This window comes from Dendroctonus ponderosae, unplaced genomic scaffold, assembly GCF_020466585.1.
Source record: "Dendroctonus ponderosae isolate FM_Combo_2020 unplaced genomic scaffold, Dpon_F_20191213v2 Dpon_F_20191213_4, whole genome shotgun sequence".
Classification (NCBI taxonomy): Eukaryota; Metazoa; Arthropoda; class Insecta; order Coleoptera; family Curculionidae; genus Dendroctonus; species Dendroctonus ponderosae.
The window spans coordinates 6,648,468-6,673,587 of record NW_026018611.1 but is presented as its reverse complement, the minus strand read 5'-3'; the positions used below and the strand labels follow the sequence as shown (position 1 = coordinate 6,673,587).

The window sequence follows — 25,120 nt, the reverse complement described above, 5'->3', positions numbered from 1 at the left end:
CGCTAGTTGTTCTGTGGTAGCCAATGACAAACGTCACTGTTTGACATATTATAATGTGTGTTATTTGTTTATTTTTATGTTTAGGTTTTTGCTTTTTCCGACTCTCGTGAAGAGTTTCCGTGGATTCATTTAGCATTTAACCATGTTCGAAATAATGTAATTGTTGAGCCTTAAATATTTTTATCATTGTTATTGTTTAGTTTTGTGTGCGTGCACTTTTCTCGTTTCCTCTTGTGTTCTGCTCAATACTGCCAGGTGATTACTCAATTACGGTTCCTTATAAAGCCCAATTTTGCCTTAACAGTTTCCCCGCAAGGCGAAATAATCCTCTATAGTGTTTTAACAAATCTAACCTCTACTGCCACAACGCAAGACATATGGCTGGCAACTCATCTTTCTTACCAAACAGGAAGAGTCTTTTGAATTGGATATAGAGGCCTTGTTTCGTGGACTCTTCTGAGACATACGTGCAAAGCGAAAATAAAGAATTGTCATAACCATCAGCCTTGTATATAGGCATGAAAGTGGGACTGTTTTTACTTGGCAAAACTAGTTAAAACTGCCTTAACTCTGTAACTAATTCCAAGCACTTAGAATTCCGGCTAGATACCGTAAAAGTGAACATTAATTACCTTAAACTGGCCTCGGACAGGAAACTCAAGCTTCCTGTGTTTTAGCGCATAAAATGTTCCCGCAGTTGCAAAACGGAACAGGTTACATACCTGAAATGGAGCAGATTATCAGCCAACTAGAGCGGGGCACGTTAGTAACAAAGTTCTCCTGGAGAAAACGGCCTGAAAGTAAAACTCTGGCAATTAGAAGAGACACCCGACAGATTATTTGGACTCGCCCCACAACTTCCAGCTCTAAACCCAGTTATGAAGGTTTGCTGATGATTTCCTAGCCAATCTGTGTTTTGTAACTCACGTTTAACTGCAGGAACAATAGACCTGCTAGAAATCAAAGAAGTTCGCCTGGGAAAGAATTCAAGGGATTTCGAAAAGTGGCCGGACGAGGCCAAATTGAAGGAAACCAAAAAGTGCTTTGTTATTTTCTATGGATCTGAATTTAAGCTTAGAGTGCTAAGCATAGCAGGTAAGATGCAAAACTTCCTGCAAAGCACCAGATTTGTTGTTTTTTCCTGTACAGCTTTATCAGAAGAAGAGCGGAAACTATGGGTGAAAGGGCTGAACTATCTAGTAAAAGACACTATAACTGCCCCGTACTCGCTACAAGTCCAAAGCTGGTTAAGACGGGAGTTTTACGAAATGGAAGGAAACAGAGAATTGTAAGTGGTGTTCATTTAACTCAATCCATCTAAACAAGCAACAAAACCGAAATCTTCCAGAGTGAACTTGAAGGACCTGAAGTCCTTCCTCCCAAGAATAAATTACAAGCTTTCTACCAGCAAACTGCGAGAACTGTTCAATGAAGTCGACACGAGAAAACGGGCGGAAATCGGCTTTGATGATTTCGCCGTTTTGTACCAGAAGTTAATGCTGGATGAGGGTGTAAGTTCACCAACCCAGACTGCGCCTCACCATTTACCATGGTTTTTGCAGAGCATCGTGGACATATTTGATAAAGTGCAGGAATATGCCCCTAATCTGAAACAATTGTCTTGGCCGGAGCTGCAAAAGTTCTTCAAGTGCGAGCAGCAGGATCCGAACTCCGCCACCAAAGAGGCAATTAGAAGCTTTGTAAGCGACTTCCTGAAAGATCCCTCAAGGTTTGCCCCGTCCAGCCCCTTTAGGAGACTCCCTGTTTATTAAGCTCTAAAAAATTTCAGGGAAGTGGAGGACCCTTGCCTCAATACCACAGAGTTCATTGACTATCTCTTTTCCAAACAAAATGACCTGTGGGATTCGGCCAAAGACACAGTCTATCAAGATATGACCCGCCCATTGAGTCACTATTGGATTGCCTCTTCGCACAACACGTACGTCTAAAAAACGCGTTGAAAACAAAATTAAAACGTTATTTTTGCAGATATCTAACAGGCGATCAGTTTTCATCGGAATCATCAGTAGAAGCATATGCGCGATGTCTTCGCATGGGTTGTCGCTGCATAGAGTTGGATTGTTGGGACGGCCCCGAATGCACCCCATACATTTTCCACGGCCACACTCTGACTACGAAAATTAAATTCATCGATGTGATAAAAACAATCAAGGATCACGCCTTCATTACCTCGGAATATCCAGTGATACTGTCAATTGAGGACAATTGCTCATTGCCCCAACAAAGGAAAATGGCTAATAATCTGCAGGTAATTGAAGCCTTCAGGGCAAGTTCGATTAACGTTTTTTTTTGGGCGACGGTAATTTCAGGATATTTTCGGCGACATGCTTTTGACGCGTCCATTCGACAAGAACGAGTCGGAATTGCCTTCGCCCTACAACTTGCGCCGCAAAATCATCTTGAAACACAAAAAGTTACCTGAAGGCCAGGAGGATTTGCCCACTTCATTCATCAGAATGGAATCCACCGATAATATGGATTTAAGGTAAAACGAAACCACTCGATTCGTCTTAATATGGAAAGCAATGTGGGGTTTGTGTTGTTTTAGAAACGCGATAAAAAGCGGAGAGATGTTTATAGAAGATCCAGTCGACAAAGAGTGGACGCCGCATTTTTTCGTGTTGAATGAGGGCAAGCTGTTCTACACCAGCCACTACAAGCTGGACGGGGAAAATTCTGAAAAGTCGGTGGCTCCGATGCAGCTCTGAAGCGTCCAAAGTTTAGACTTTTTTGTTGCTTGCAGGGACGAGGAAGAGGATGATAGTTCTTCATTCGCACGCCCCAACAAAAATATCCCAAACGAAGAGTTGCATTTTAGCGAGAAGTGGTTTCATGGCAAGTTGACCAAAGGCCGGGAAGAGGCCGAGCAGTTGCTCAAAATGTATTCATATTTAGGTAAGTTCTGAATAGAGAATATCACTTAATTGGCTTACCGTTGATTGGTGAAAACCTGTTGTAGGCGACGGGACCTTTCTGGTAAGAGCTAGTGTGACTTTTGTCGGCGAATATTCTCTCTCCTTCTGGCGCAGTGGGCAAGTTAATCACTGCCGGATCAGATCCAAGCAGGACAAGCAGCAAACCAAGTACTACCTAATAGACGGGAAATATTTTGATAGTTTATACAGTCTGATCACGCACTACAGGTGGGTAGAAGCGCGAATAACCGTCCATTAATTACAGCTGAGTGGATGGGAAATTTCAGAATATCTCCATTGGTAACCACAGAGTTTTCCATTACGCTACAAGAACCGGTTCCGCAGCCAAACCTTCACGAAACTGAACGGTGGTACCATCAAAACACCACCAAACAACAAGCCGAAGACGCGCTGAAGAGAATCAAGACGGAAGGGGCATTTTTGGTGCGTCCCAGTGAAAATGACACCAACTGTTACACCATCAGCTTTAGGTAGGAACGCTGTTATCGAACAGTTTGTAAAGAAAGGCATTTTCAATAAATTCCCAATAATCCAGAGCAGACCGAAAGATTAAACACTGCCGAATAAAGCTGGAAGGGCGCTTATACACGATCGGAAGCGTCGAGTTCGAAAGCCTAGTGGAATTGATCAACTACTACGAAAACCATGCACTATATCGGCGCGTCAAGCTGAGCCATCCTGTAACCAAAGAAACCATCAGACAGATGATATTGGTAAGTGGTGATAAAATATTTATTGTTCACATAATACACAAGTTAAATAAAATCGTACATATCGACGAAATATACAGCATATAATTGCACGAATCCAGCCTAATTTGTATTTTCGAAGTATGACAACAAATGGTTTGTTAACGTTCCTTCAATAATACTGAAACCAAGCGCCTAAGGCGGCAAAAAACAGATTTTTAAGTCTATTGAAATTACACAATCAATTCTATGGGTTGACTAATAAATTGTTTCCCCAAATATTCACTTAATTTAATGCAGTCACTCTTAAAGAATTAAATATAATCATTAGAACGATAAAAATTGCCCAAATGGCAGGTAGATAAAGTATCTACGGTTGAAATAAATGATAGTACAGGGTGGATCAGTCTGTTCTAAAAATTCTCGAAGCATTTCCGCAAGTAAAATACTCTACTCTATAAAATCCCCGAGTTGCTGCAACTACTGCCTCACCCTGCATAAAATCTCTATAATATTCAGTCTTAATTAATAAGGTAAAACGGCATTTTGCGGAGGGATTTAAATGTTGTACTCACATTTCATCGCCAGCGTTTCAGATACTCCTACACCGAAACCTCGGCCAGTTTATCGTTTCCGTTATTCAAGGGCAATTTTTCATATCCCTGATAGTTTAAAAACTCCGGCGAATACAAACCTCCATAAGTCAATCCGTAGCCCGACCCCGTATACCCTAAACTGTATCTGGGTATATGTTGAGGCATGCCCACCGTTTTGATTACATGCAGTGATGAAGATGAAACGGGTTCATTGGTAGCACCCGCTGGCGGTCGGTAGAACCCAAATCTCTCGCTTTGGCTTCCCAGAGTCGAATCTATGTTGTCGTAGTGGATGGGGACCACTAGTTTTAATTCCTGCGGAAAATGTTGTTGGCGAGAGCTTCTGAGGTGTATAGCGAAGACTTACTGCTGCTTTGGCAGGCGGCTCAGTGGGTAGCTGGCGTAAAATTGGTTTCGGTGTGCTTAGGGGGTCTTCTGGAGGTTTGCTTGTAGTCGTACTGGTTGTGGTTGTTGATACTGCATCCTGTTGAAAATTTCCTGGTTAGTCGCTGTCAGTAAGCAATCCGCAACAGTTACCGTCGTGCTTTCCTCTTCGTGCGAGCCGCCAAAGAAGTTACTAAATGGCACAAACAACCAGCTGGATTTTTCCGTGGTTGTTGTGGGCTTGGTAGTGACTTCGATCGGAACCCCTTCATTGCTCCCCAAGTTTCTCTGGCCCAGTGGCAGCCTGGGAGGATACTCATAAGCGGGCGGTACTGCCAACGGCTCTGAGGAATCGCCCATTAATTAATCTCTTATGTTACTTGCTCAAGTAAGACGTGAGTTACCTGCCAAGTCCACACTGGCGGTGGGCAGGCTTTTATGCCAATGATACATAACTCGCCCATCGGTGAGGATGGTTTTCTGCAGAATAACGGGCTCAAATTTCGTGTACTTGACTTTGATTTTTGATTTAAGCGTTGTGGATTCTGGGACAGTCTCAGTACTGGCTGTAGTTGTTGGTTTAGGCGTTGTGGTTGTATGGAGTGTGGAAGGAGGCAGGATTTTTGAGTACGCGGTGCTCCAAACCGGCTTTCTGGTGGTTGTTGATGGATTTCCTAAAAATCGCCAAAACAGAGGTGAACCTGCCGCAAAGTTTGCTTGAGGCCAAAACCAAAATCCACATATACAAAAATGATCTATTTTATACTCACCAATAGATGAAGCAGTTACATAAAAGCCTCCGCTGCCCTTCTCGATAAAAGTCGCTTTATTCCTGATAAAAACTGGTCTGCGGGTGACTTCAATCACTGGCCGATTATAATAGTCCGTACTCATAGTGCTGCTGGTACGCCTGTTTGAATAGTCGCCGTTTTCTTCGCCTTCGATCGAACCGCTTCCATATTGGTTCAGTCCAAAGAGCCTGGAATTTTTTTTTTATTTTCCTATTCACGCCCTGAACTGTCTACAGGACTATTACCTGGAAAAATGCTGGCACTTTTCTCTCAGCTCGTCCAAGGAGGGAAACCGTTCCTCCTCAATAGTTACGATGGATTTCTCCTTTTTAACTGACTTGGGTTCTTCGGATTTCGCTTGCTGATTGGTCAGCTCATCGCTTCTGTAGCTGGACTGGTGCCTTAGCGTCGGATAGTTCAGCGTTGGAGTGTCCGATGATGCATTTGGTTGTTTGTAGGACTCTGAAGGAAAACAGAGAGTCGCTGGAAGTATTGTGGTCAATACAACCTGAAAAGGAGAATATCTTTTAATAGAGAGATATCTTTTATTATATATATATTTATATTTTATAGAGAATATCTTAATTTTTTTTTTCAATTAGTAACTTGAGGGTTTTGAACAAGAATGTACACAAGTACAACAATTTTAGGTCATCAGCTGCAAGACTGAAGACTTAAATGAAGTCGAAGCGTTGGCGGTTTCTCAAAAGCAGAAGTTGTGTATATTTTTGTGGAAAAACCGCTGCTTTCTAATGAATTATCTTTAAAATGAGACGCGACAGTTCCTGATAAATAATAATTAAATCATTGTATCAGTTGATTTCATTTCCATTCAAAATTGCATTCGAATTGCGAAACATTAATAAATTTCAACCCGTTGGTTTTGGGTCGAATTTTGGCAGATAATTGGCGAAAAATGATGTAGAAATGTGAAATAAATGTGTCAATACATTTGGCTAAAGAAAGGAAAAGCAAGAAACAACACTCTTAAAGCAACGTACGAACGTAACAACTTTAATTTAATACAAGAATATGTTGGAGACATTTTCGAAATTAATTATGTTTTACAATACGACAACTGTAGAACAAACTAATCGAAAGTCCCACTCAATACTTAAATCGTTTGAAAAGTGTTGCACTGTGCAGAATTAACTGAACAAAAATCTTTTGAAAACAACGCAGGTATGCAAACATTGAATTTGATTAAAAAAAACTAATTTTATTGAAGAAGAAAACGAAAATAAAATAGAATATCACTTACCGCAAAGATCACTTTCACCCGCATATTGTTCGGCTGGTAAATGACGCTTTAGGAGCCGCGACCACCTGACCAAAGCCCTTTAAAACCTGTAATAGCCTAGACCATATTCAGAGTGCAATGGCTTTTTGGCTTTCTGTCGGCGTTCTACCTGTCTGGCCGTCGGGATCTAATGGTCTCAAGTCGGGTCATCTTGCGCCGGTCTTTTCACATTCAACCAACTCCCTTGATGGAGTTTTTTAACCCTTGGCTTTGGAATGCACTAACCGTATCGGAACCTACGAGGCAAATCGACCGACCAGAATAATTACTCTTTTAAATTGGTTTCAATTCGGCTTGTTTTTTGAAGGAAATTGTTCTGTTTAACTTGGGGGCTTGGGATGTGGGTAAAACTGAATAATTGCTGATGACTCTAGAAAAAAGGCAAAATCAAGTTAGTTAAGGCTGGGCGTAGGTCCATAATTCTCTTTAGGGCAATCATGCGGCTTCAAGCATTATCCTCGCACCAAAACTGGTTATTTATCGGTAGAAATAACGCTCCTTTCGTACAGAGCGATAGCTTCTTTGTGCCCCTAAATGAATCATCCGAGACGAATTCCTCAGAGATGTTTGGCCTCAGTCTGAAGATCTCCAAATATAAATCAGACAAATAAGTTTTCCGTGCCGTTTACCCAATAATGATATCAATATTTCTCCACACGAAACTGGGAAACTTACGTTTGCCATTGATTTTTAGGAGCAAGATGAGCCGTCCCCTTACAACCACACGACGCCCTCATACATGGACCCTTCGGCCTTCGCCCCCAAGATAACGGTGAAGGCAAAGTACGATTATCGCGGGCAAAGAACCGATGAGTTGTCGTTTTGTCGTCATGCCATCATCACCAATGTGACCAAACTGCCGGATAATGCGGATTGGTGGCGAGGGGACTATGGAGGTGCCAGACAGTTGTATTTTCCAGCCGCTTATGTGGAGGAAATTGATCGAACTGGGCCGAATATGGATGATGATGGGGTAAATTCACCGTTGTTCTAACAGTGTTTGCTATTTTATTTAACTAAATAATTTGCTTCAGACTGGAGATTCGGTCATACAAGGTTCCCTAGATATGAAAGGCGCTATAGTCAATCTCGTGCATAACCCCGACCGGCCCGATTTGGAATGGATAATCAGGATTAATTCTTCCACTGCCCTGATGGCTTTTGATGTTGCCGTACAATCCCGCGACAATGTAAATGATGGCTTGTGATGGCTTGAACCGAGCTAAGAATGTGAATTATTGCAGGCAATGGAGTGGTTGACTGCTATTCGCGACGTGACCCAAAAGGCCACGCAACAAGAGATCCAGCATAGGGAAATGGAACGAGCCTATCGGATAGCCAAGGAACTTTCCAACATAATCATTTACTGCAGGTCGATATCATTCAGTATGGAGAGAGCCCGACAGGGGTTTGTGTTCTACGAAATGTCGTCGTTTCCCGAAACCAAAGCCGAGAAGCTCATCTGCCAGATGGAGCGGGCGTTTTTCTTAAAATACCATCAGGTAAGCCCGCAATTTCCATTCAACCAGGATACTAAGTAAATCATTAATCTTCTCGCTGTGGTTAGATTCAGTTTTCAAGAGTTTACCCCAACGGCCTGCGAATCGATTCATCGAACTACAACCCGATCAACATGTGGAATTGCGGCTCGCAAATGGTGGCTCTCAATTACCAAACAGGCGATAAACCAATGCAATTAAATCAGGCCAAGTTCAGGGATAACGGCGCTTGCGGCTATTTGCTAAAGCCTGCATTTATGTCAAGGTAATCGGGAATTTTTTCAGCCTTTTTATGGTCTAATACGCCCTGTTTTGTAGGTCGGATTTCGATCCTTTCGACAAGAATTCGTTGAGTGGCGTTGAACCTGTGACAGTGAAAATACGGATTATCGCGGGACGACATTTAAGCAGGTCATTATTTAAATTCTATCAACCTTGCGTTGATTGAATAAACCGCAAAATCACTAACATCTAGATCGTTTTAAGGCCAAAACTAATCTAACTAACTTTTTAGGTCGAAGAAGGGCATTGCAAGTCCATTTGTCGAAGTAGAACTCATAGGAGCTTCATTTGATTCGGGAATTAAGCACACGACGAAACGAATCATGGATAATGGATTCAGTCCGAAATGGAGCGATGAATGTTGCGAATTTACCGTCTATAATCCAAGTTTTGCGCTGTTGAGATTTGCGGTGCAAAACGAAGATGTTTTCGGCGAGCCGAATTTCATTGGCCAAGCCACATACCCAGTGAGTGGCTTCGATGGTTAATTGCGATATTTTTTAATCAGACAATACTTTTTTAGCTGACGTGCATTAGAAGAGGGTATAGAAGCATTTGGCTGAAGAACGCCTACAGCGAAGACCTCGAGTTGGCTTCGCTTCTAGTTCACATTACCATGCAAAATCAAAATGAAGCTTCCGCGAGATAGTGGATGATAAGTCCCTAATTAAATATGGTTTCAAGGTAGACTGTTCCAAGGGTTCATCCAAGGAAGGCGCAAAGTGATAGATAATATCCCGGATGACTGTCCGCGCTGTTTAGCTACTTTCGATCTATATAATTGGCATTTATCCTAGTTTAGCACTTTTTACAATATACAGGATATTTTTATTTTGTCAGAAACATAAGTTTGCATATTCTCCGAAATAATCTAATATTGGTTCTAGTCTCAACATGATCATGAGTCATTTTCAAGCTACTTTTAAATTTCCTGAATCTCCTGTCGAAACACATTTCGCAAACATATCAACACCATTCATATCAAATTTTCATCATTTCATCTTGGATAAAAAAAAATTGCAAGTGATTAAAAGTACTAAATCTGAAAAGTATGGATTGCGTGGTTTTACCCCCCGAATAAATACAACCATGAAGTATTTGTGAAAGAATTCAATCTCCTAAGCAAGTGTTTATTGTATTCTGAAAGATCTATTTAGGTATTGTATAACGCATTTAATATATGTTTAGTTAGTACTACTCTGCTTGTTTGGAACAAACGATAAGTGATAACTTCTTAGATGTTTACCTTAGGTTGAGCAGCACGACAATAAGCAGAGGAAAAATGGAAAGTGTTACAGAGCAAGTGATGCTGTCGCTGCTGGGTGGGCTCCTAATGGGATCCCAATCCCGTTCATAGTCCCTGCCGAATATCCCGAAAGCCAACAGTCTGTTTTGGGGCTTTAGCAAAGTAATATTTTTTTCAACAATCCCAGCCCCAGTCTGGCTAGTCCAAGTGTATTCTTTCACGGGCAGCGGCCGAATTGAGCTCAGCAAAGTGGTGGGATATTCAACTCGTTGAGCTGAGTGAGCGAATTTTCCCAAAACCGTGATAGAGCTGAACGTGACTGGCCAAGCAATCTGGCTGTAGTTTGGAAACCTGAAGCAGGACAATTAATTGCTTTGTTGAAAAATTGTTAACACCCTGTTGCCTTTGTCCACAGGACTCAACGGACTGATTTAAACAGGCCACAATCCCGCAGGTCTCAACGCCGCCATAGTACAGTCCAGAGAATGTTCTAATGCCGTTAAACGCCACCAAATGATAAGTGTAAACGCTTAGAGACTCGTCTACGGCGTTTAGAAATAGGGACACATTGAAGTCACAGCAAAGCGCATTGCTGTCTTCTCCATGGCATACTGTGGTTTCAACTCGCTCTTGACTAGTATTGAGAATAACCGAGTTGTGCTCTGAAAGGAAACACTTTATTCCAGCTTATTCATGGATAAATCACCATTCAATACCCCTAATTGAAGGATCAACAAGCATGTAAAAATCATCCAGATCCAGAGCCAATTCGTCTGTTATTGTGCTGTTGGTTTCTTCGTATGGAGTTTGGAATCGGCTCTTGTCTGTTGGCACTCGGTGGACCAAAACTCTGGTGCCGCTTTCTGGCAAAATCTCACTCTGTAACGTTCCTTCTTTGCCTATTAAAGATGAGATCAATACATAAAATATTACAATATTGATGGGATTCTCGGTTAAAACATTTTTTTTGTACTTTCTAGTTTTCACGCAAATTGCGGAATTTCAAAATTCCGTCTAGTCGTCACTAGTCGAACCGCGAAAGTCGCTAATTCGAACAAAGCTCTAGTTTTTATTGTGGGATAGAGCACTAAATACAAAAATTCAAAATTAATGCGTATCTTCAAAACCGCTTTTAGCTGTTGGTTCGTATTTAGAGTATCAGTACAGCTACGAAGCTCAAGTTTTCACTGCTTTATAGAGGGTTAAATTGTGCACCTTTTTTAACTGTTCTTATTCGTTGGCTCATTTTTAGATAACTGGTTGAGCTGCAACGCTCTAGTTTTCATTGCTTGATGCACATTAAATTGTGCACTTTTATTGTAACAGAAAGTGCACAGTGACCTGTTTGGAAGCAAAAGTTCAATTGTATGAAGTACTACTGTGATTTAATATAAAACGCCAAGACAACTAGTGTTGGAAAGTAAAGAATTTGGTAAGAACACTAATTATTTATCAAAGGAAAAGTACCGTTTTCCTCATGCACATGAGTCCAATTAAACCAGGAAACGACAAAATTAAAGGAATTAAAAAAAGTTGCCGCTGTACATTAAAAAAACGAACAACATTCTTCTCTTGATGAAAAACGAAAAACCTACCTAGGAAAATTCCGGATCCTCCGGCCCCAGTTCTGGGTAAACTTGCTCCAGAGGCCAATAGAACCACGTCAAACTCTTGGGCCCACATTTGCTCCACTTGTAGAGCTGGAATCAGTAATGCCGATTTAAATAGAGCATTTCAAAGGGCACGATTTCAAAAAGCGTATTTTATTTCCAATTTTCGAAAATGGTCAATTTTGCGCCAGAACGTTATTGCACATGCGATCCGACTACGTTTCCACCATAACCTCATCTGTCAGCCTAAATCCGCATTAAAGTGTTGACCACGCGTTAAAAACAACAAAAACGTTTCATGAGTGCACTTGCGTTTAGAACACTTTGAGTGGCATGGCAAGTATATGAGTTCGAGCCCAATGGGTAAGTTTGTTATGTTATGTAATTTGAATCTTTCACCTATAAATGTGTTAGACAGTGACAATAAACACTAGCTGATCATCTATTTCGCTCCACTAAAAGCGTTTGTTCTCTTTCCAACGCGCACACTTACAATTCATTCTTGTTCTACATGTTCTAGAGGGCTTGTTTGAACGAGGCCCGGAGGCCACCGTCTTGCCTACCTACCGTCCTCCCTTTGAAATAACCAGGGGGTTTAATTCTTTGGAGACTTTTGGAGGAGTTTACCTGTTAAATATGGCAGTTCAGATATCCAGTACAAAGGAAAAATCACATTTTCCACTCGTTTGTCCCTGGTTAAGTTGAAGGCTGGTACTCCAAATTGAATATCGAAGCAGGTCATCATTCCAAAGGACGTATTTTTTATGGAAAAAACCGGCAAATCCAAACTGGCAGGCTTACTCTTGGCATATTCTCCAAACAGGTTCCACTTGCGATACCTATTTTTCATTTATTGCTCTGGATAGATCATTCTATACTCTATCAAATGGTACCTGCCAATGATGGTTCCTTCGGTACCCAAAGCGATGTTCGTATTATAGAAGATTTCGCCTGTTTCCGGGCATTCTCCTTCTCCGGCTTGGCAAATTTCCTTCTCTGTAAAGTTGATGATGATGGTTGTATTGTAGTTGATGGATGCACAGGAAATGTCCTTTAAAAACTCTAAGTAAGAGCCGTTGGAATTGCATAGAACTTCTTGGTCAGCTGGTAATTGGGCAGATGTAGTGGAGATAGTTTGAGATGGAGATAGAGTGGATTCTGGGAAAATTATCAAGTCCAGTGCCTGGACGCAGAAAAAGAGATTGAGATTCGTTTAGATTATGATAGTTTATGGTTGTTTTACCGGATCGGAGTGGTTTTTAACTAAATCCCCTATCAAATCTAAATAATTGCGAGTATTTTCCTGTAAAATCGACTCTGAGGGTTGGGAAAAGTTTGTATTGATCGCGTACTCCATTATCGCCACATTGTAGAATTCTGCCTAAAAACTTCACAAGTAATTTAAACTCCCATTACAACTGTAGCAACTTACTGTAGAGAATTTGCAGCAAAAGGCTGCCAAAACAAATATCAAGCCCTGGATATTCATGGAAACTTTTCAATGGAGAAAGTAAGGGACTTAACCGGTTTTACTGTTTGATGATGGATGTGAACTAATTATCATTTTCTATGCTACTTTATTGTATTGACGTAGATCCTGATGATCTAGAAGATTTAATTTTACAATAAAATTGCCTTATTCATAAGTCTGCGATGTTTCAAGGTGAAAGGCGGCTGTGATAAAGTTGCTTAAATTAAGTAGCCATTGCTTAGTGACAACTTAAAAACAAATTACGTCTGAACCAGTGGAATGATTTTAAAACAGCAATTGAGTTTTTAAGTTTTTTACAAGTTGTTTAAGTGAAAAATGCGGAAAACTTTCAGTATCTGTTCCTGAGATAAGGAAAGATAATTTTCTGTATTTTAATCCGCTGCTCATCCAGAAAAGCGCCTTTGGTTCGTGTTGGTGTAACAAAATTAGCTTCCAGATCAGTAGAGATTATCACAGAACATACCCCTATATAGGGGGATATTTTGTGGAGAATATTTATCATTTTGTCAGAGATTTGGACATTTCGAGAACCTGCTGCCATCTGCCTCACCCAACACAAACGTCTTATACAAGCTAAAGGTCCCTACTCAAGCAGAACCTGACATAACAATGAATAACAAACATAACCTAATAATCCAGATCCAGGTGATTGGTGTAACTTGGATAATTTCAACGTTAAATCGCTAATTGTAAAGAAAAGATGCAATCCGCAACCAAACTGGCCGTGAGATCAATTGCCAGACAATGGAGGCAACTGCATACGAGGTATTCTTGCTGTTCTGTCGCCGATGGGCTTTAACTAAGCTAGATTTTGTCACCTTAGCGTGCCTGCACTGCTGACCCACGGGGCTCAAGAGCCTGCAATGGAACCGCTGGAAATTCCACCGCCCAGTGGCATCGAAAAGCCAGTCTCCGAAAAAATTAACAGAATCGCCACCGACATTTCCCAGCTGAATCTGATCGAAGTGTCCGAGCTGAGCAGCGTGTTGAAATCGAGGCTGAATCTGCCCGACGCCCCAGTTTTTCCAGCTGGAGGCTTTGCAATGGCGAATCCAGCAGCGGAAGAGGACGAAGAGGCCGCTCCCGTCAAAGTCCAGACTTCCTTCACGGTGAAACTGATGAAGTTCGAAGATAAACAGAAAGTCGCCTTGATCAAAGAAATTAAGAATCTGATGGAGGGCATGAACCTGGTGCAGGCGAAGAAGTTCGTTGAAAGTAGTCCTGCGGTGGTTAAGGCCGATATTCCCAAGGATGAAGCCGACAAACTGAAGGAAGCCATTGAGAAAGTCGGCGGAACGGTTGAAATCGCTTAAGAAGGGACTTTTTTGCTGTTTGTATGTAGGTTCTGTTTAATATAAGACTAGACATTTTGTACTCGTTCTTATAACAGTTTTAATGGAAAAGATCGTTTATTACGCCCCGTTTAGTAGAATAATTTAACAGCTTCCCCGAATAATCACTGATCAGTGATCATTCACCATTCTGTCAAGTGTTACAATGCGCGGTTGAAAATATCAAATTTATTAATTGTTGGTGAAGGCTATAACTGCCTCCGCGGGAGCATATTTGGAATATTAAAAACCAGTTTTTTAATAAAGTTTAGTAAAATAAAAATCACTTTAATTATTCATGAGGTTTGAACGAGCCAATGCAACTGCACCTGTAACAAGAGAATGACCAAATATTTAATATTAATTATCCTTGACGTTCGATTGACCCGTTAGGAATGAATGAAATAAATGATAATGTGGGCTGGCCACCACTGCTTCAGAGGTGTTTTGTGCTGGCCACCCAGATCACCGGATCTTAATCCAACGGACTTTTACGTTTGAGGGCATGCGACAAAGTTCAGGCTACTTCTGCTTGAACCAGAGAATAGTTCGTTTTTGAATTAATCTGCCTGCAATCATATGCGGAAAAATTCCAATCAAGTATCAGCTGCAATAAATTCATAAGTCGTATCAAGATGCAGAAAATGTATTGAAGCGGGTCGACTTCATTTCGAACAATTTCCTTAATTTTTGTAGGTGCGGTACATCACCGATTGAATTTGTGATTTTATTATCTATCAGTTTCACTAAACGATTATCAGCTTTTTCATTTTTTACTTGAAACCGTTGAGTTGCACAGAGAAATTGAAAGGAACTTTTTTGTCCAGAATCCAAACCTGATTTTTGTTTCACGAAAAAGCAATGTCGTATCAATTTTTTCTTTAAAACCGCCCCTTAACGTATTTTTAATTAACCGTGCAAAATTTCCTGTAAATGTCCACAGCCGTTTTATACAAATTAATAAATTTGATTTTCTTCAAGTCGAACTTGTAGCAAACCCCTTCACTTAACGAAGAGTTAATAGTTTGCTCGAAAATAGTTGCAAACTCATATTGCTTTTCGATTCTCTATCGTTTCCTGAATTTCCGCTCTGCAACCTGGACCACCCTGTATATGAAGGCTGACCACTTCAGACTCAATAAAGCTATGTATTCTCTCGAAGCGTGTCATTGTGTTCGGTTTAAAAATACAAAAAACTCGACCTTGTCTGTCAAATTTAATTCCACTTTTAGTATTTCCACAAGTGTACAAACCGCAAGTACTGAATATTCAACTAAGTACAACTTTTTGTTGAATATTGCACAGTAGCGTCGATTGAAGCACCTCAATCTCAGCTAGTCAGATAAGCCAACTTGTCGGCAATGCAAATGATTTACAAACAATTATCTCGTAACACTGATTCCGAGTAGGAATGAACGATAATATTTCATACCTAATTAAATTTTTCAAGTTTCATTTTATTTGATTAGTCTGGCGTAGCCATGAACTGAGTAAATTTCGATAAGTGTATAACATTCCCATTTACAAATGCAGACATCTTCAGCTGTGAGTACGTATAGTTAATTTTAGGTGACCATGAAAGATTCGGATAAAAAATGAAAATGTTTTTTGCAGACGAGCCAAGTCCTCGCAGGATCGACTCGGCCATTATAAAAAAAATTGTATCAAACAGGTTTCCTATTATATCATGGCTACCCTCGTACACCATCTACCTATTCTTCCAAGATCTTCTGGCCGGATTTACCGTTGGGCTTACCGAAATCCCTCAGGGCATCGCTTATGCGATCGTTGCAGGTATTTGAAAAATCCTTCAAAAATCGATCAATCAAATGTGTTTTGATGTTATTATCTGAATTATTTGAATAGACTGGGTTTGAATTGATTTTTTTACGCAGGTCTTCCCTCTCAATATGGTTTATACAGCGCAATTATGGGTGGATTTATTTACTGTATTTTTGGTGGATGCAAAGATATTAACGTGGGACCCACCGCGATTATGGCGCTGATCGTGCAAAGCAGCGTCACAACTATGGGACCAAGTGGCGCTATTCTAATCACGTTTCTTTCGGGAATCATCATTTTTATGGCTGGAGTTCTACGTTTAGGTAAGATGGCATTGTTTGAAGGAGAATCTACTAAGTTCTGGACTTATCAAAGTTATTGCTATGAAACCAGCATCAAAAAGATGCTCGCGGCCATCGCTTGAAAAACTGCCGGTTTTCGCATTTTATTATACAGTTGTCTGTAGGAGTTTGGCCCTAACGTTTCGCTAGCACGCAATTACAGGGTGTTAAAAATCATCGAATTCTATCGGAAAATTGACATGAAGCATTGAAGTGAAAATGAACTAGATGTAGATTATAAATCGAGTGAGTTTTGCCTCAAAACTGTCGAAAAAACCCCGATAAATGGTTCAAATATTGGTACTTTCACCTCTCATTTTCCAGGAAGCCGTTTAAAATAGTTCTGGTTTGAGGAAATAAACAGTTTGGCTATCATTTAAGGGTGAAAATATGAAGAAATCGCACTTACCATTAAGCCACTCGTTTCTGAACCGCATAATCCCAAAGTCCTCAAATATGGATGATCCTTAGTCCTGATTCCCATTCTAACTTCTGCTGACAACTGACAGCAAACGTCAGGCAAATGCCGAGTTTTCAAATCCGGTTTTTTGCACTAAACTCGCACTACCCGTCGGGAAAATACCACCAAACGATAAAGGGAAACTTACCTTTGAAGAGAATTGTAAAATTTCCGCGCGCAAATCGGAAAAACTCAACAATTTTTGAGATCTTGACGAAGCGAATTACACAAAGTCTCTACGATCCGCCATTAAACAACTGACTGAATAAGCCGTCAATGAATACGTTGTTAGAAAATAAATTATTGACATTTACCAGATTCGGGCGTATTTTGCAACTTTTAAGTTATCCAGTGACGATAAATGGGCATTAATTATAAAATTACTACGAAAAATAAGTCGCGTCAATTAGCGCAGCTGCACATAAACGGCCTGATTTATGCGCTCGCCTAATAACCCGAGAATCGGCACCGGTTTTTAAGCTGATGTGCATTTTTTGGTGATTTTCTGGGAAGAAAAACTATTATCCCTTAAACTATATATTTCAGGTTTTCTCGTCCAGTTCTTCTCATTCCCGGTCATATCGGGCTTCACCACAGCTGCAGCGCTAAGTATAGCGTCGACTCAGTTGAAGCAGCTCTTGGGCATTTCAGGGCCTGCGAGTATTTTCTTGGATGCCTGGATATCGCTTTTTAAGAACATCAAAGAGACCAGAAAATGGGACGCCATTCTGGGATTTATGACCATTTTCATTGTGTTCGCTTTCAGAGTGAGTTGATGCGGAAAATACTCCAAGTAATCAAGCTACATGGCATGTTTTTTTTAATCAGGAAATCAAAAAATATGGATCGTTGAAACACAAGCCTGAATGGTCGCGAAATCGGAACCTACTGGGGAATTTTCTCTTCATTTTTTCTTTGGCTGGAAACGCCGTGGTCGTTATAGGTGGGACCTCAATCGCATATGTGGCTCACAACAGCTACAATGCCACCCCATTTATCCTCACAGGTGAGTGAAAATGCCTGTAAATTTGGAAAATAATTGAATGATGTTCTGATTTAGGTGATGTAGCTGGAGGTTTGCCCGATCTATCCCTGCCTCCATTCAGCGTTACTTGGAATGGCACTTATTACAGTTTTTCAGCTATGCTGTCTGAATATGGAAGCACTTTGGCCTTTTGTCCAATAATAGCCTTTTTAGAGCATATTGCGATAGTTAAAGCTTTTTGTACGTAACAATCACAAGCGATTTATCCTGAATTCACATGATTTCCTTCACTGCAGCCAAAGGGAAAATCATCGACGCTACTCAGGAACTAATGGCCTTAGGACTATCCAACATTGCAGGGTCTTTGGTGCAATCCATGCCCGTCACTGGATCATTTACCAGAACTGCAGTAAATAATGCATCAGGAGCCCGAACTACAATTGCGGGTAACTTAGGAGAGAAAATACTCCTTTAGTTGTGTACATAAGTTTATATTTAAGGTGTAATTACCAGCTGCATGTTACTGGTGGCACTGGTTCTACTCACTGGAGCCTTCAAGTATATTCCAAAGGCTACTTTGGCTGGAGTGATCGTTGTGGCCATGTACTATTTGTGCGAGTTCGATGCCATTCCCATTATGTGGCGAACCAAACGTAAGGTAATAATACCAAATAAATTAACAAGCTATTTTTTCGAGTTCTTCTTCAGGATTGGACCTAATTCCGTTCTTCACTACTCTGATGTGTTGCTTGCTGATAAGCCTAGAATACGGGATTATCATAGGAATAGGAATCAATTTGACTTTCATTCTATACGATGCTGCCAGGCCCAAGTTGTACGTTGAACGGTTGATGCTTCAGGAGCGCATTATTTACGTAATACGGCCGAAAGCCAGTCTTTATTTTACATCAGCTGAATTCCTGCGGGAAAAAATGCTCAAGGATTGTGGCGAGAGTGAGTCCCTAATAGTTATAGACGGGGAATTCGTTCCCAGTGTTGATGCTACGGTTGCGAGGGTAAGAACCAGCGAGAAAAGTGTAGCTTATTAAATAAATAGCAATAACTTTCTTTGTTTTAGGGTTTCTTCAATTTGCTGCAGGACTTGGAGCTGAGACACCAAACAGTATTATTCTGGAACTTCAATCAGACAGTCACTGATATATGTTCGGGAGAACACAAAAAACTTGGATGTTTTTTCAGAAACGGGACGTTGGAAAGCGTAATTAATGGTAAGTGAACCGAAGCCGATTCCACATTTCGCTAATTTTCGTGAATATTTCCAGATATTTCTAAGCAAAGTGCGATCGAGACGACAGCACGGAATTCTGATGTGCAAGCGTAAATAAACATAACAAAAAATCAGTAAAGATGTTTCGATTTCTACCAGATATAAATGCGGCAATTGGTAAAGAATCTAATCAGAAGGTTCGAACATGGTTTTTTTGGTAAGAGAATGCTAATAAAATTATTTTTGTGTGTGATATTTTCGGGCTCACCAGTTCTAAGCAAAGCTTTCCGAAACCCCGAAAAACTAACCAACTTTCACATAAAAAACGGTCCGCTAATTTTCGCAACGAACAACAGATTCTACTTCATACTAATACGAAATATATTACCTTTAATTCCCTAGCTTTGCCTTAAAAATGAACGAGTTACTTTCATATATTTATACAATAAAGTCGTGTTTTTACATACCAGTTTTCAATCGCAATTTAGGTGCTAGAGTTGATTCTTATTGCAACTTACTCTTAACTACCATTACTAGAACCTAAACAGGAGCTAATCTGTTGATTATGACTTATTTTGTATCAATAGTTATTATACACCGCAAATTATCAATAATATACTTAGGTACATATAATTAAAAAACTGATCGAGCTGAAAACAAGGTAGAAATTCGCTTAGAAAAGAAGAAAGCGTAGAAAAGTTTTTTTTGTTCTCTGGAACTGTTCAACGTTTACTAGATAGAAAGCCTTTTGATTGGGATTTTTTTTGATTTTTTAAAACTAAAAACGAGTCTCATAACTGAATATTCCCTATAATATAGAAATCTCATAAAAATAAAATATAAATAAAATATTTGTTCGACTATTAGGAATGCATAGAGTTAATACAGATCATAATATTAATCTTAGAGATTCTAGAAGCTGACAACAATGCATATAGAGAAACGATAGTAAAATGTTTTTGTTGTTGAGTTGACAAATGTTCAATTGGCAATTTAAGCTAAAAAATTTACAAGCGTGAACTTTAAACAACTGAAGACATGAGTGACTTCTCCGGAAAAAACTTAAGGTTTCTAGTTGTTCAACCAATTTTTATATCGAGTGCTCTATCCTTTCCTATCTAACACGGGCTTCTGACTCATCTATTATATTCTTCTATTTCAAAATTGTCCACTCAACAACACAGATAATATATGGAATTACATTGCTGACAAGTTTTGTGTACGTCTGAAGAGAGTCATTCGTCACAATCTCGTTTAAAATGGAAATGGTAGACTTTAAAATCGACCCCCAACTTGTTGTCTGTTAGATTGCAGAGGTTCTGGAATAAAAAGATGTCGGGAAAATTACAAGCGAATAACTATGCTGTCGAAATTACCTCTTGAAAACTGTTAGATCCAATGCGATATGTCACAAAATTGGACTGGAGATCGGCCATATCCACTAAAACCGTTACATTCGGGCCTCTATGTACAGTGTGATCAAACCGATTCAGCTTATGCACCTCATTGTTCTGGTTAATCAGGGAAATTGCTGAGCAGGGATGATATTTCACCTCATTGCCGCAGTTCTGAACAAACCGATCTCTTAGAGAGTTTAGCCTGCAAGTAAATTGATTGATTAAAAACCGGGGTTAAATAATGGCAAGTGTTTACCTGAATAGGATTTTGATGTGCTCGTCTGGCATATATTTGGATATAGGAACGTTGTATGTAAAATTGTATGGTATATAGTAGTCTTGATTCAGATAATCTTGATCTAAAACAACACTGAAGTTCATTCCTTGAATAGTTATGGATACTAGTGGGTCATCTAAAAAACACATTGAAATAACGCTAGCTACTCAGTTTCCCTCCAGTTGCCTACCAAATAATTCATTACTGATATCAGGTGCCTCTCGTTTGACTCTTGGACTTCTCAGATTGTCGATATCATTGGAAATAGTGTTTCTTCTATCTTTCGCGATAGCTGCTATCTGCTGATTGAAATCTGCAGACTGTCCGCCTGTTTTGTTCAAGTTTCTTGGCTGTTTTTCCGAATAGATGGGCTGAGAAAGATCGCCTGAAGGGATATTAGTAGACGCGCAACAGTAGAGCTGAAACACCGAAAGGAGATTTTTAGATTATTAATTTTTAAGTTCATTAACACGCACCGGACATAACCCGTATTCCAGAGCTTGGTTTACGTCTTCACATTCACTAGGGCTTCCGATTATTCGGGAAAACTGCTGCTTTGGGTTGGATTCCTGCTGCACTTGAGACGTCTCTATATAAAAAATGTTCGCGAGTTAATTTGCTTTACTCAACTAGTCCAGGTGGACCTACCATGAAATCGACTATAGGAATTAACGTTACTCGTCGGTGAAAACTGCGTTCCAGTTTTATACGATTTCAGTTGCACTAAGGGCTTTTTCGTCGACAAAATCTTGTCGGATATTGGCGAGTTATCAATGTTTGATCGTTTAGGCGTGACATTGCCTAGTAAGTATAAGGTAGTTATTGCTGCCAAACTGGAAAAACATAAACTAGTAATGTACTAACTAACTAAGTATGAGCATGAGGTGCAAACGACTACTCACCATAGAGCCATAATAAGAACTAGAATAACTATAACAACTTGTATAAACTTATTTGAACATAATTCCACATCTTTCCTCTCGCAGTATTTACATGTGTGTCGTTTTGAGCATTTGCAGTGGGATGCGTACTTTGCATACTTTGCGCTATTCACTGGAAACACGATTTTATGAAGTTCAAGGAAAATTTGTATTTGGCTGCTTTATTACCTGTACTATCTGATTTCAAACTATCGCCTCTTTTGATTCTATTGAGCGTCCTATTAATCCTCTCCAGCTCGACTATCCGGGCTTTCAGGTTTTCGGTGACTTTTCCCAACTCCTGCACAGCGCCAACGCTTTCCATGAAAATCCTATCCTGCGAAAGGTGTTAAATTTGCCCTTTAAACCCCAAGGGAATTGGCTTGAATTACCTTATTAACCACTAGGAAATCATCGATAATTCCGCTTTCCAATACCAGCGCGCCTGAAGGCCTGACGGCGTCCGGTAAAACAAGGGCTACTTCTTGAGCAATCACTCCCGTGTCCGAAGTCTCTTTTCCTCTACTTAACTGTAGAGCCGGGTCTACATCGTACTTGTAAATGTTTATTTTGCTCATATTCCTCAACTGTTCGCCGCTATCCAGTTTAACAATGTTCTTTTTTGCCCTGATATCGGAGGGTTGAATTATGTGACCGGTGATTTTTATGTTGCCGTGTACAACTAGAGCCTCGTCCGGTTTATCGGTGTTGATGCCCACTTTGCCGTTATGAAATACTGAATCCTAAAAGTACACTTGAATATTGGCGAGAGACTAATTATTTGCTTTTTATACCTGAGACTGCCCCTTTTGCCAACACATTTCACTGTAGTCGCTTTCAAATTGACCGGGGTTAGAGGCCTAAAGAAAAATGGTTATTTTGTACCTTGTTAACTGTATTTTTTCATCACGTACCCTAACTATGATTTTCTGACTTGCGTGGCTTACAACCGGAAAATGTCCGTCTGTTGTGTGTGCATGAAGGCCCACTACTAACTGAAATTTTAAAACATCTTCTTTGGAATATTCCCTAAGGATGTTAGGAGTTTAACTCACCTGAAAGTACCGTTGCTCGGGATTTGGCTTCCCCTTTTTCCGCATGTTGTTCGATGTGGTTTCGCTGAAATGCAATCGTCCCACTGTAACTTTCGTCACTTGGGAGTTCACTAATTCAACCCTAAAACAGCCACAATGATGTGTGATTGATGAATAATTTTCAAGTGCGTGGATTTTTCAGTCTACTTACAGCACTGGATGAAAAGGCTTTTTACTTCGATCGCTCTGACTTTGTTCCACGCGAATCGTTTGAGTGGGACAATCGTGTTTGACGCCGTAAAAGTGCAAGTGGAAGCTGGAAATCTTCTGCAGGCCTTCCGGAGTTTTAACGAATTGAGCATTTCCCAGCAGGCGAACGTGGCAAGTTATCTAAATAAAATATATTTAATAACTAGAACGCATCTGAAAATCTTGAAATTGTGGTTTTTTTGGCCAAAGTTCCTTCTTGGATTTTTAAAACGTGACAAGCCGCAGATGGATTATAGAATTCGCAGAAGAATTACAATAAAACTGACTTGTTCTATGTACATTCTGGTTAGGATTGAAACGGAAATTGAATGTTGTCACTCACTTGGAAATGGTTTTTCTTTTGGCATACGAAAGCATCATCTGCATTGGAGAAGTTGAATCCTTTATCAGCATCCACCTTGTAGTGTGGCGTTGATCTACAAGGAACCAGACAGCGTTAATTTTTACAGCTGATTAAATTTCAATTAATTAAAATATTCGACTGAGTAAACTTACAATTCGGTGAGATCTTGTCCCCATAAGGTGTGCCAATTGGCTTGCTGGAATGGACTGAATCTGATGCACTGGTATTGGGGCTCAGAAAGGCATGCCTCAGACGATGCATATTCCTCCTCGGTGGGATTTGCGAACTGCTCAGATGGGCTCAGTTGAGAAATCGGCGTGTGGTCTAAAACAGTGAGTGATCAAAATGAAAATCAAGTTATTTAACAATAAAGTATGCAAATGATGATGAATGTTTAATAGCGTAGTTGTTCCCGTTCAATTACCTGGTTCGCGTTTTACCATAGGGCTTTCCTGGCTGAGTTTGCGTTTTTTACAAGGGCCCTGTAGCGTCGTGTAGACATTGGGGATATTTTCGATATCCATTGCACTTTCGGGATTAGGACGCGAAATATTGTCGATATTCGGGGTGAATGTGAGATGGACCATGTGCTTGTCTTCCATGAACTCCTTCTGCTCGTACATGGACGGATTGTAGATTGGCCCTGTTTCCGATGCATTCGATATCAGTAATTGTCGATTGTTTTCTGAACAAAAAGGAATACGTAAAAACTGGATTCTTGCGAGCGTCGCTCACTTACCAGGTTCATGGTCAGCAAGCAAAATCCCATGATTGCCCGACAAGCCATCCTGAAGCAGCCGGTTGCTCAGGATATTGTTGCAATCCCTTAAATCGTGAGACCCCAGCAATTGACTGTCCTGAAACATTAATGACGCTCAATAATAAAACGCTTAATAAGCAATGCTCTTTGTACCTGTAGTATGTCATTGTTATCGACAAGGCGCTCATTATTCTGATCAGCGATAATTTGCGACGGCAGAATGAGACTATCAACGGGATTCAACAGCTCTGGTTTATAGTTGCTGGTTCCCAGATTGGAGTAGACGGTTTCTGAGGCATTTAGGGCAGGTTCGCACCCATCTTGTGGACTGTACTCCGAGCTGGAATCAGGCGGACTTTCAGGCAACAAGTGACTGAAAACAAAACACTTTTGCGGCATTTCAACGTGCGTGGATCACTTATTTCTACAGTGGTCGTTGAGTAGAGTTATCAGATGGACGCAGGAATATGCAAAAATTTGGGTTTTCCCTAATGGCCCCCCGTTCATATCGTAACAGTTGAAAATTCGCTGATTATCTCGTTTCGTGACCTTTAGCTCAAAAACAAACTGGCAGCCAGCATATTGAAGGGAAGTGTTAAAAATAACCACATGATCTTACCCGTTGTTATTGCTTCGTGTCGTTTCGGTGATGACTTTGCCTCCAGACGAATGGGCAGTTAAGTCTCCAAAAGCGTCATTGTTGATGAAATCTTCTATGGAGAAGTCGATTCCGTCGTGTTCAATGCCAGTTACAAACTCTGTATCTCTACCTGCAATTATTTAATATTATAGCGAGGCTCGCATTTTCGGGGTGGTTTTGGGACTCGAACTCGCTCTAAATGCAAAATCCACGCCAAAGGGTTGCTTATTCGATGGGGTAGTGCAAGGGCGGATCCAGGGGGGGTCATGGGGGTCATTCAATTCTCTATCCAACGATGCCAAAACGAATTCTGTGGCTCGAATGGTTCTTGAGAAACTTCGAAAAAAGCAGCGTCATGTTCAAGTGGATTTTGCAACTCAAAAAAAACACGCAAATCTAAAACTTCTTGAATTCAAGCATTTTTTGAGAAAACTGCCAACATTTCCTTATCGATGGTTCACTTTCTAAAAAGGCCATTTATTTCTGTCTAGAATGATGTACAAATG

The 25,120-nt window shown here is 40.4% G+C and overlaps 6 protein-coding genes across 8 annotated transcripts in view; 3 read left to right on the top strand and 3 right to left on the bottom strand.

Moving 5' to 3' along the window:
• Positions 1-51: 51 nt before the first annotated feature.
• On the top strand, positions 52-9,695 carry LOC109537047 (1-phosphatidylinositol 4,5-bisphosphate phosphodiesterase gamma-1). Its single transcript, XM_019903568.2, has 20 exons — positions 52-884; positions 940-1,095; positions 1,150-1,288; positions 1,349-1,511; positions 1,563-1,729; positions 1,790-1,939; positions 1,990-2,269; positions 2,331-2,506; positions 2,570-2,704; positions 2,765-2,916; positions 2,981-3,164; positions 3,224-3,427; positions 3,493-3,670; positions 7,412-7,690; positions 7,752-7,907; positions 7,962-8,219; positions 8,285-8,481; positions 8,535-8,627; positions 8,731-8,965; positions 9,022-9,695. Exons 1-20 carry the CDS (start codon positions 686-688, stop codon positions 9,145-9,147), a joined length of 3,627 nt encoding a protein of 1,208 aa, XP_019759127.2. The 5' UTR covers positions 52-685; the 3' UTR covers positions 9,148-9,695.
• LOC109537054 lies at positions 3,668-6,894 on the bottom strand. The gene is made up of 7 exons (XM_019903580.2): positions 6,679-6,894; positions 5,663-5,925; positions 5,397-5,605; positions 5,031-5,300; positions 4,780-4,970; positions 4,610-4,726; positions 3,668-4,557 (listed from the first exon to the last, which is right to left on the bottom strand). The coding sequence occupies exons 1-7, from the start codon at positions 6,700-6,702 to the stop codon at positions 4,249-4,251; spliced, it is 1,383 nt and encodes a 460-aa protein (XP_019759139.1). The 5' UTR covers positions 6,703-6,894; the 3' UTR covers positions 3,668-4,248.
• Positions 6,868-16,750, bottom strand: LOC109537053 (vanin-like protein 1). Its single transcript, XM_019903579.2, has 10 exons — positions 16,710-16,750; positions 12,787-12,959; positions 12,598-12,735; positions 12,248-12,537; positions 11,982-12,193; positions 11,340-11,444; positions 10,461-10,643; positions 10,148-10,406; positions 9,745-10,095; positions 6,868-6,953 (listed from the first exon to the last, which is right to left on the bottom strand). The coding sequence occupies exons 2-10, from the start codon at positions 12,841-12,843 to the stop codon at positions 6,938-6,940; spliced, it is 1,611 nt and encodes a 536-aa protein (XP_019759138.2). The 5' UTR covers positions 12,844-12,959; positions 16,710-16,750; the 3' UTR covers positions 6,868-6,937.
• LOC109537052 (sodium-independent sulfate anion transporter) lies at positions 11,549-19,107 on the top strand. Of its 2 annotated transcripts, none has more exons than XM_019903578.2 (11): positions 11,549-11,717; positions 15,792-15,971; positions 16,073-16,282; positions 17,307-17,527; positions 17,589-17,766; positions 17,821-17,985; positions 18,042-18,191; positions 18,246-18,398; positions 18,454-18,761; positions 18,824-18,974; positions 19,029-19,107. In XM_019903578.2, the coding sequence occupies exons 1-11, from the start codon at positions 11,699-11,701 to the stop codon at positions 19,085-19,087; spliced, it is 1,794 nt and encodes a 597-aa protein (XP_019759137.1). In that variant the 5' UTR covers positions 11,549-11,698; the 3' UTR covers positions 19,088-19,107. The 2 variants fall into 2 exon arrangements, with proteins under 2 accessions (XP_019759137.1, XP_019759136.1); XM_019903577.2 differs by lacking the exon at positions 11,549-11,717 and adding an exon at positions 14,385-15,726.
• LOC109537055 (39S ribosomal protein L12, mitochondrial) lies at positions 13,366-14,216 on the top strand. Its single transcript, XM_019903581.2, has 2 exons — positions 13,366-13,611; positions 13,670-14,216. Exons 1-2 carry the CDS (start codon positions 13,547-13,549, stop codon positions 14,157-14,159), a joined length of 555 nt encoding a protein of 184 aa, XP_019759140.1. The 5' UTR covers positions 13,366-13,546; the 3' UTR covers positions 14,160-14,216.
• A 229-nt stretch (positions 19,108-19,336) lies between the features above and the next one.
• The window catches only part of LOC109537048 (myelin regulatory factor-like protein), a 10,721-nt gene continuing 4,937 nt past the window's right edge, over positions 19,337-25,120 (bottom strand). For both annotated transcript variants that reach the window (XM_019903569.2, XM_019903570.2), the window contains 19 exons: positions 24,594-24,744; positions 24,128-24,347; positions 23,954-24,071; positions 23,639-23,899; positions 23,367-23,538; positions 23,194-23,287; positions 22,813-22,991; positions 22,623-22,743; positions 22,482-22,562; positions 22,362-22,427; positions 21,960-22,310; positions 21,757-21,904; positions 21,550-21,700; positions 21,296-21,480; positions 21,124-21,236; positions 20,838-21,066; positions 20,627-20,783; positions 20,350-20,572; positions 19,337-20,292 (listed from right to left, as the gene is read on the bottom strand). In XM_019903569.2, the coding sequence (XP_019759128.1) occupies positions 20,209-20,292; positions 20,350-20,572; positions 20,627-20,783; positions 20,838-21,066; positions 21,124-21,236; positions 21,296-21,480; positions 21,550-21,700; positions 21,757-21,904; positions 21,960-22,310; positions 22,362-22,427; positions 22,482-22,562; positions 22,623-22,743; positions 22,813-22,991; positions 23,194-23,287; positions 23,367-23,538; positions 23,639-23,899; positions 23,954-24,071; positions 24,128-24,347; positions 24,594-24,744 (3,104 nt within the window). In that variant the 3' untranslated portion in view covers positions 19,337-20,208. The remainder of the gene's footprint in view (positions 20,293-20,349; positions 20,573-20,626; positions 20,784-20,837; positions 21,067-21,123; positions 21,237-21,295; positions 21,481-21,549; positions 21,701-21,756; positions 21,905-21,959; positions 22,311-22,361; positions 22,428-22,481; positions 22,563-22,622; positions 22,744-22,812; positions 22,992-23,193; positions 23,288-23,366; positions 23,539-23,638; positions 23,900-23,953; positions 24,072-24,127; positions 24,348-24,593; positions 24,745-25,120) is intronic.

What these genes read in the sequence shown, in the direction of transcription:
- LOC109537047 (XM_019903568.2), top strand. Translation starts at nt 686, where the DNA reads ATGTTCCCGCAGTTGCAAAACGGAACAGGTTACATACCTGAAATGGAG. An exon ending in ATGGAAGGAAACAGAGAATT is followed by an intron (nt 1,289 to 1,348) that starts GTAAGTGGTGTT and finishes GAAATCTTCCAG; the next exon opens with AGTGAACTTGAAGGACCTGA. An exon ending in CAAAATGTATTCATATTTAG is followed by an intron (nt 2,917 to 2,980) that starts GTAAGTTCTGAA and finishes AACCTGTTGTAG; the next exon opens with GCGACGGGACCTTTCTGGTA.
- LOC109537054 (XM_019903580.2), bottom strand. Translation starts at nt 6,702, where the DNA reads ATGCGGGTGAAAGTGATCTTTGCG. An exon ending in CGCCAGTGTGGACTTGGCAG is followed by an intron (nt 4,971 to 5,030) that starts GTAACTCACGTC and finishes GCGATTCCTCAG; the next exon opens with AGCCGTTGGCAGTACCGCCC. An exon ending in AGCCGCCTGCCAAAGCAGCA is followed by an intron (nt 4,558 to 4,609) that starts GTAAGTCTTCGC and finishes CATTTTCCGCAG; the next exon opens with GAATTAAAACTAGTGGTCCC.
- LOC109537053 (XM_019903579.2), bottom strand. Translation starts at nt 12,843, where the DNA reads ATGAATATCCAGGGCTTGATATTTGTTTTGGCAGCCTTTTGCTGCAAA. An exon ending in AGGATCCGGAATTTTCCTAG is followed by an intron (nt 10,644 to 11,339) that starts GTAGGTTTTTCG and finishes CATCTTTAATAG; the next exon opens with GCAAAGAAGGAACGTTACAG. An exon ending in GTTGAGTCCTGTGGACAAAG is followed by an intron (nt 10,096 to 10,147) that starts GCAACAGGGTGT and finishes GTCCTGCTTCAG; the next exon opens with GTTTCCAAACTACAGCCAGA.
- LOC109537055 (XM_019903581.2), top strand. Translation starts at nt 13,547, where the DNA reads ATGCAATCCGCAACCAAACTGGCCGTGAGATCAATTGCCAGACAATGG. An exon ending in TGGAGGCAACTGCATACGAG is followed by an intron (nt 13,612 to 13,669) that starts GTATTCTTGCTG and finishes TTGTCACCTTAG; the next exon opens with CGTGCCTGCACTGCTGACCC.
- LOC109537052 (XM_019903577.2), top strand. Translation starts at nt 15,705, where the DNA reads ATGCAGACATCTTCAGCTGTGA. An exon ending in GGCTGGAGTTCTACGTTTAG is followed by an intron (nt 16,283 to 17,306) that starts GTAAGATGGCAT and finishes TATATATTTCAG; the next exon opens with GTTTTCTCGTCCAGTTCTTC. An exon ending in GTTGGAAAGCGTAATTAATG is followed by an intron (nt 18,975 to 19,028) that starts GTAAGTGAACCG and finishes GAATATTTCCAG; the next exon opens with ATATTTCTAAGCAAAGTGCG.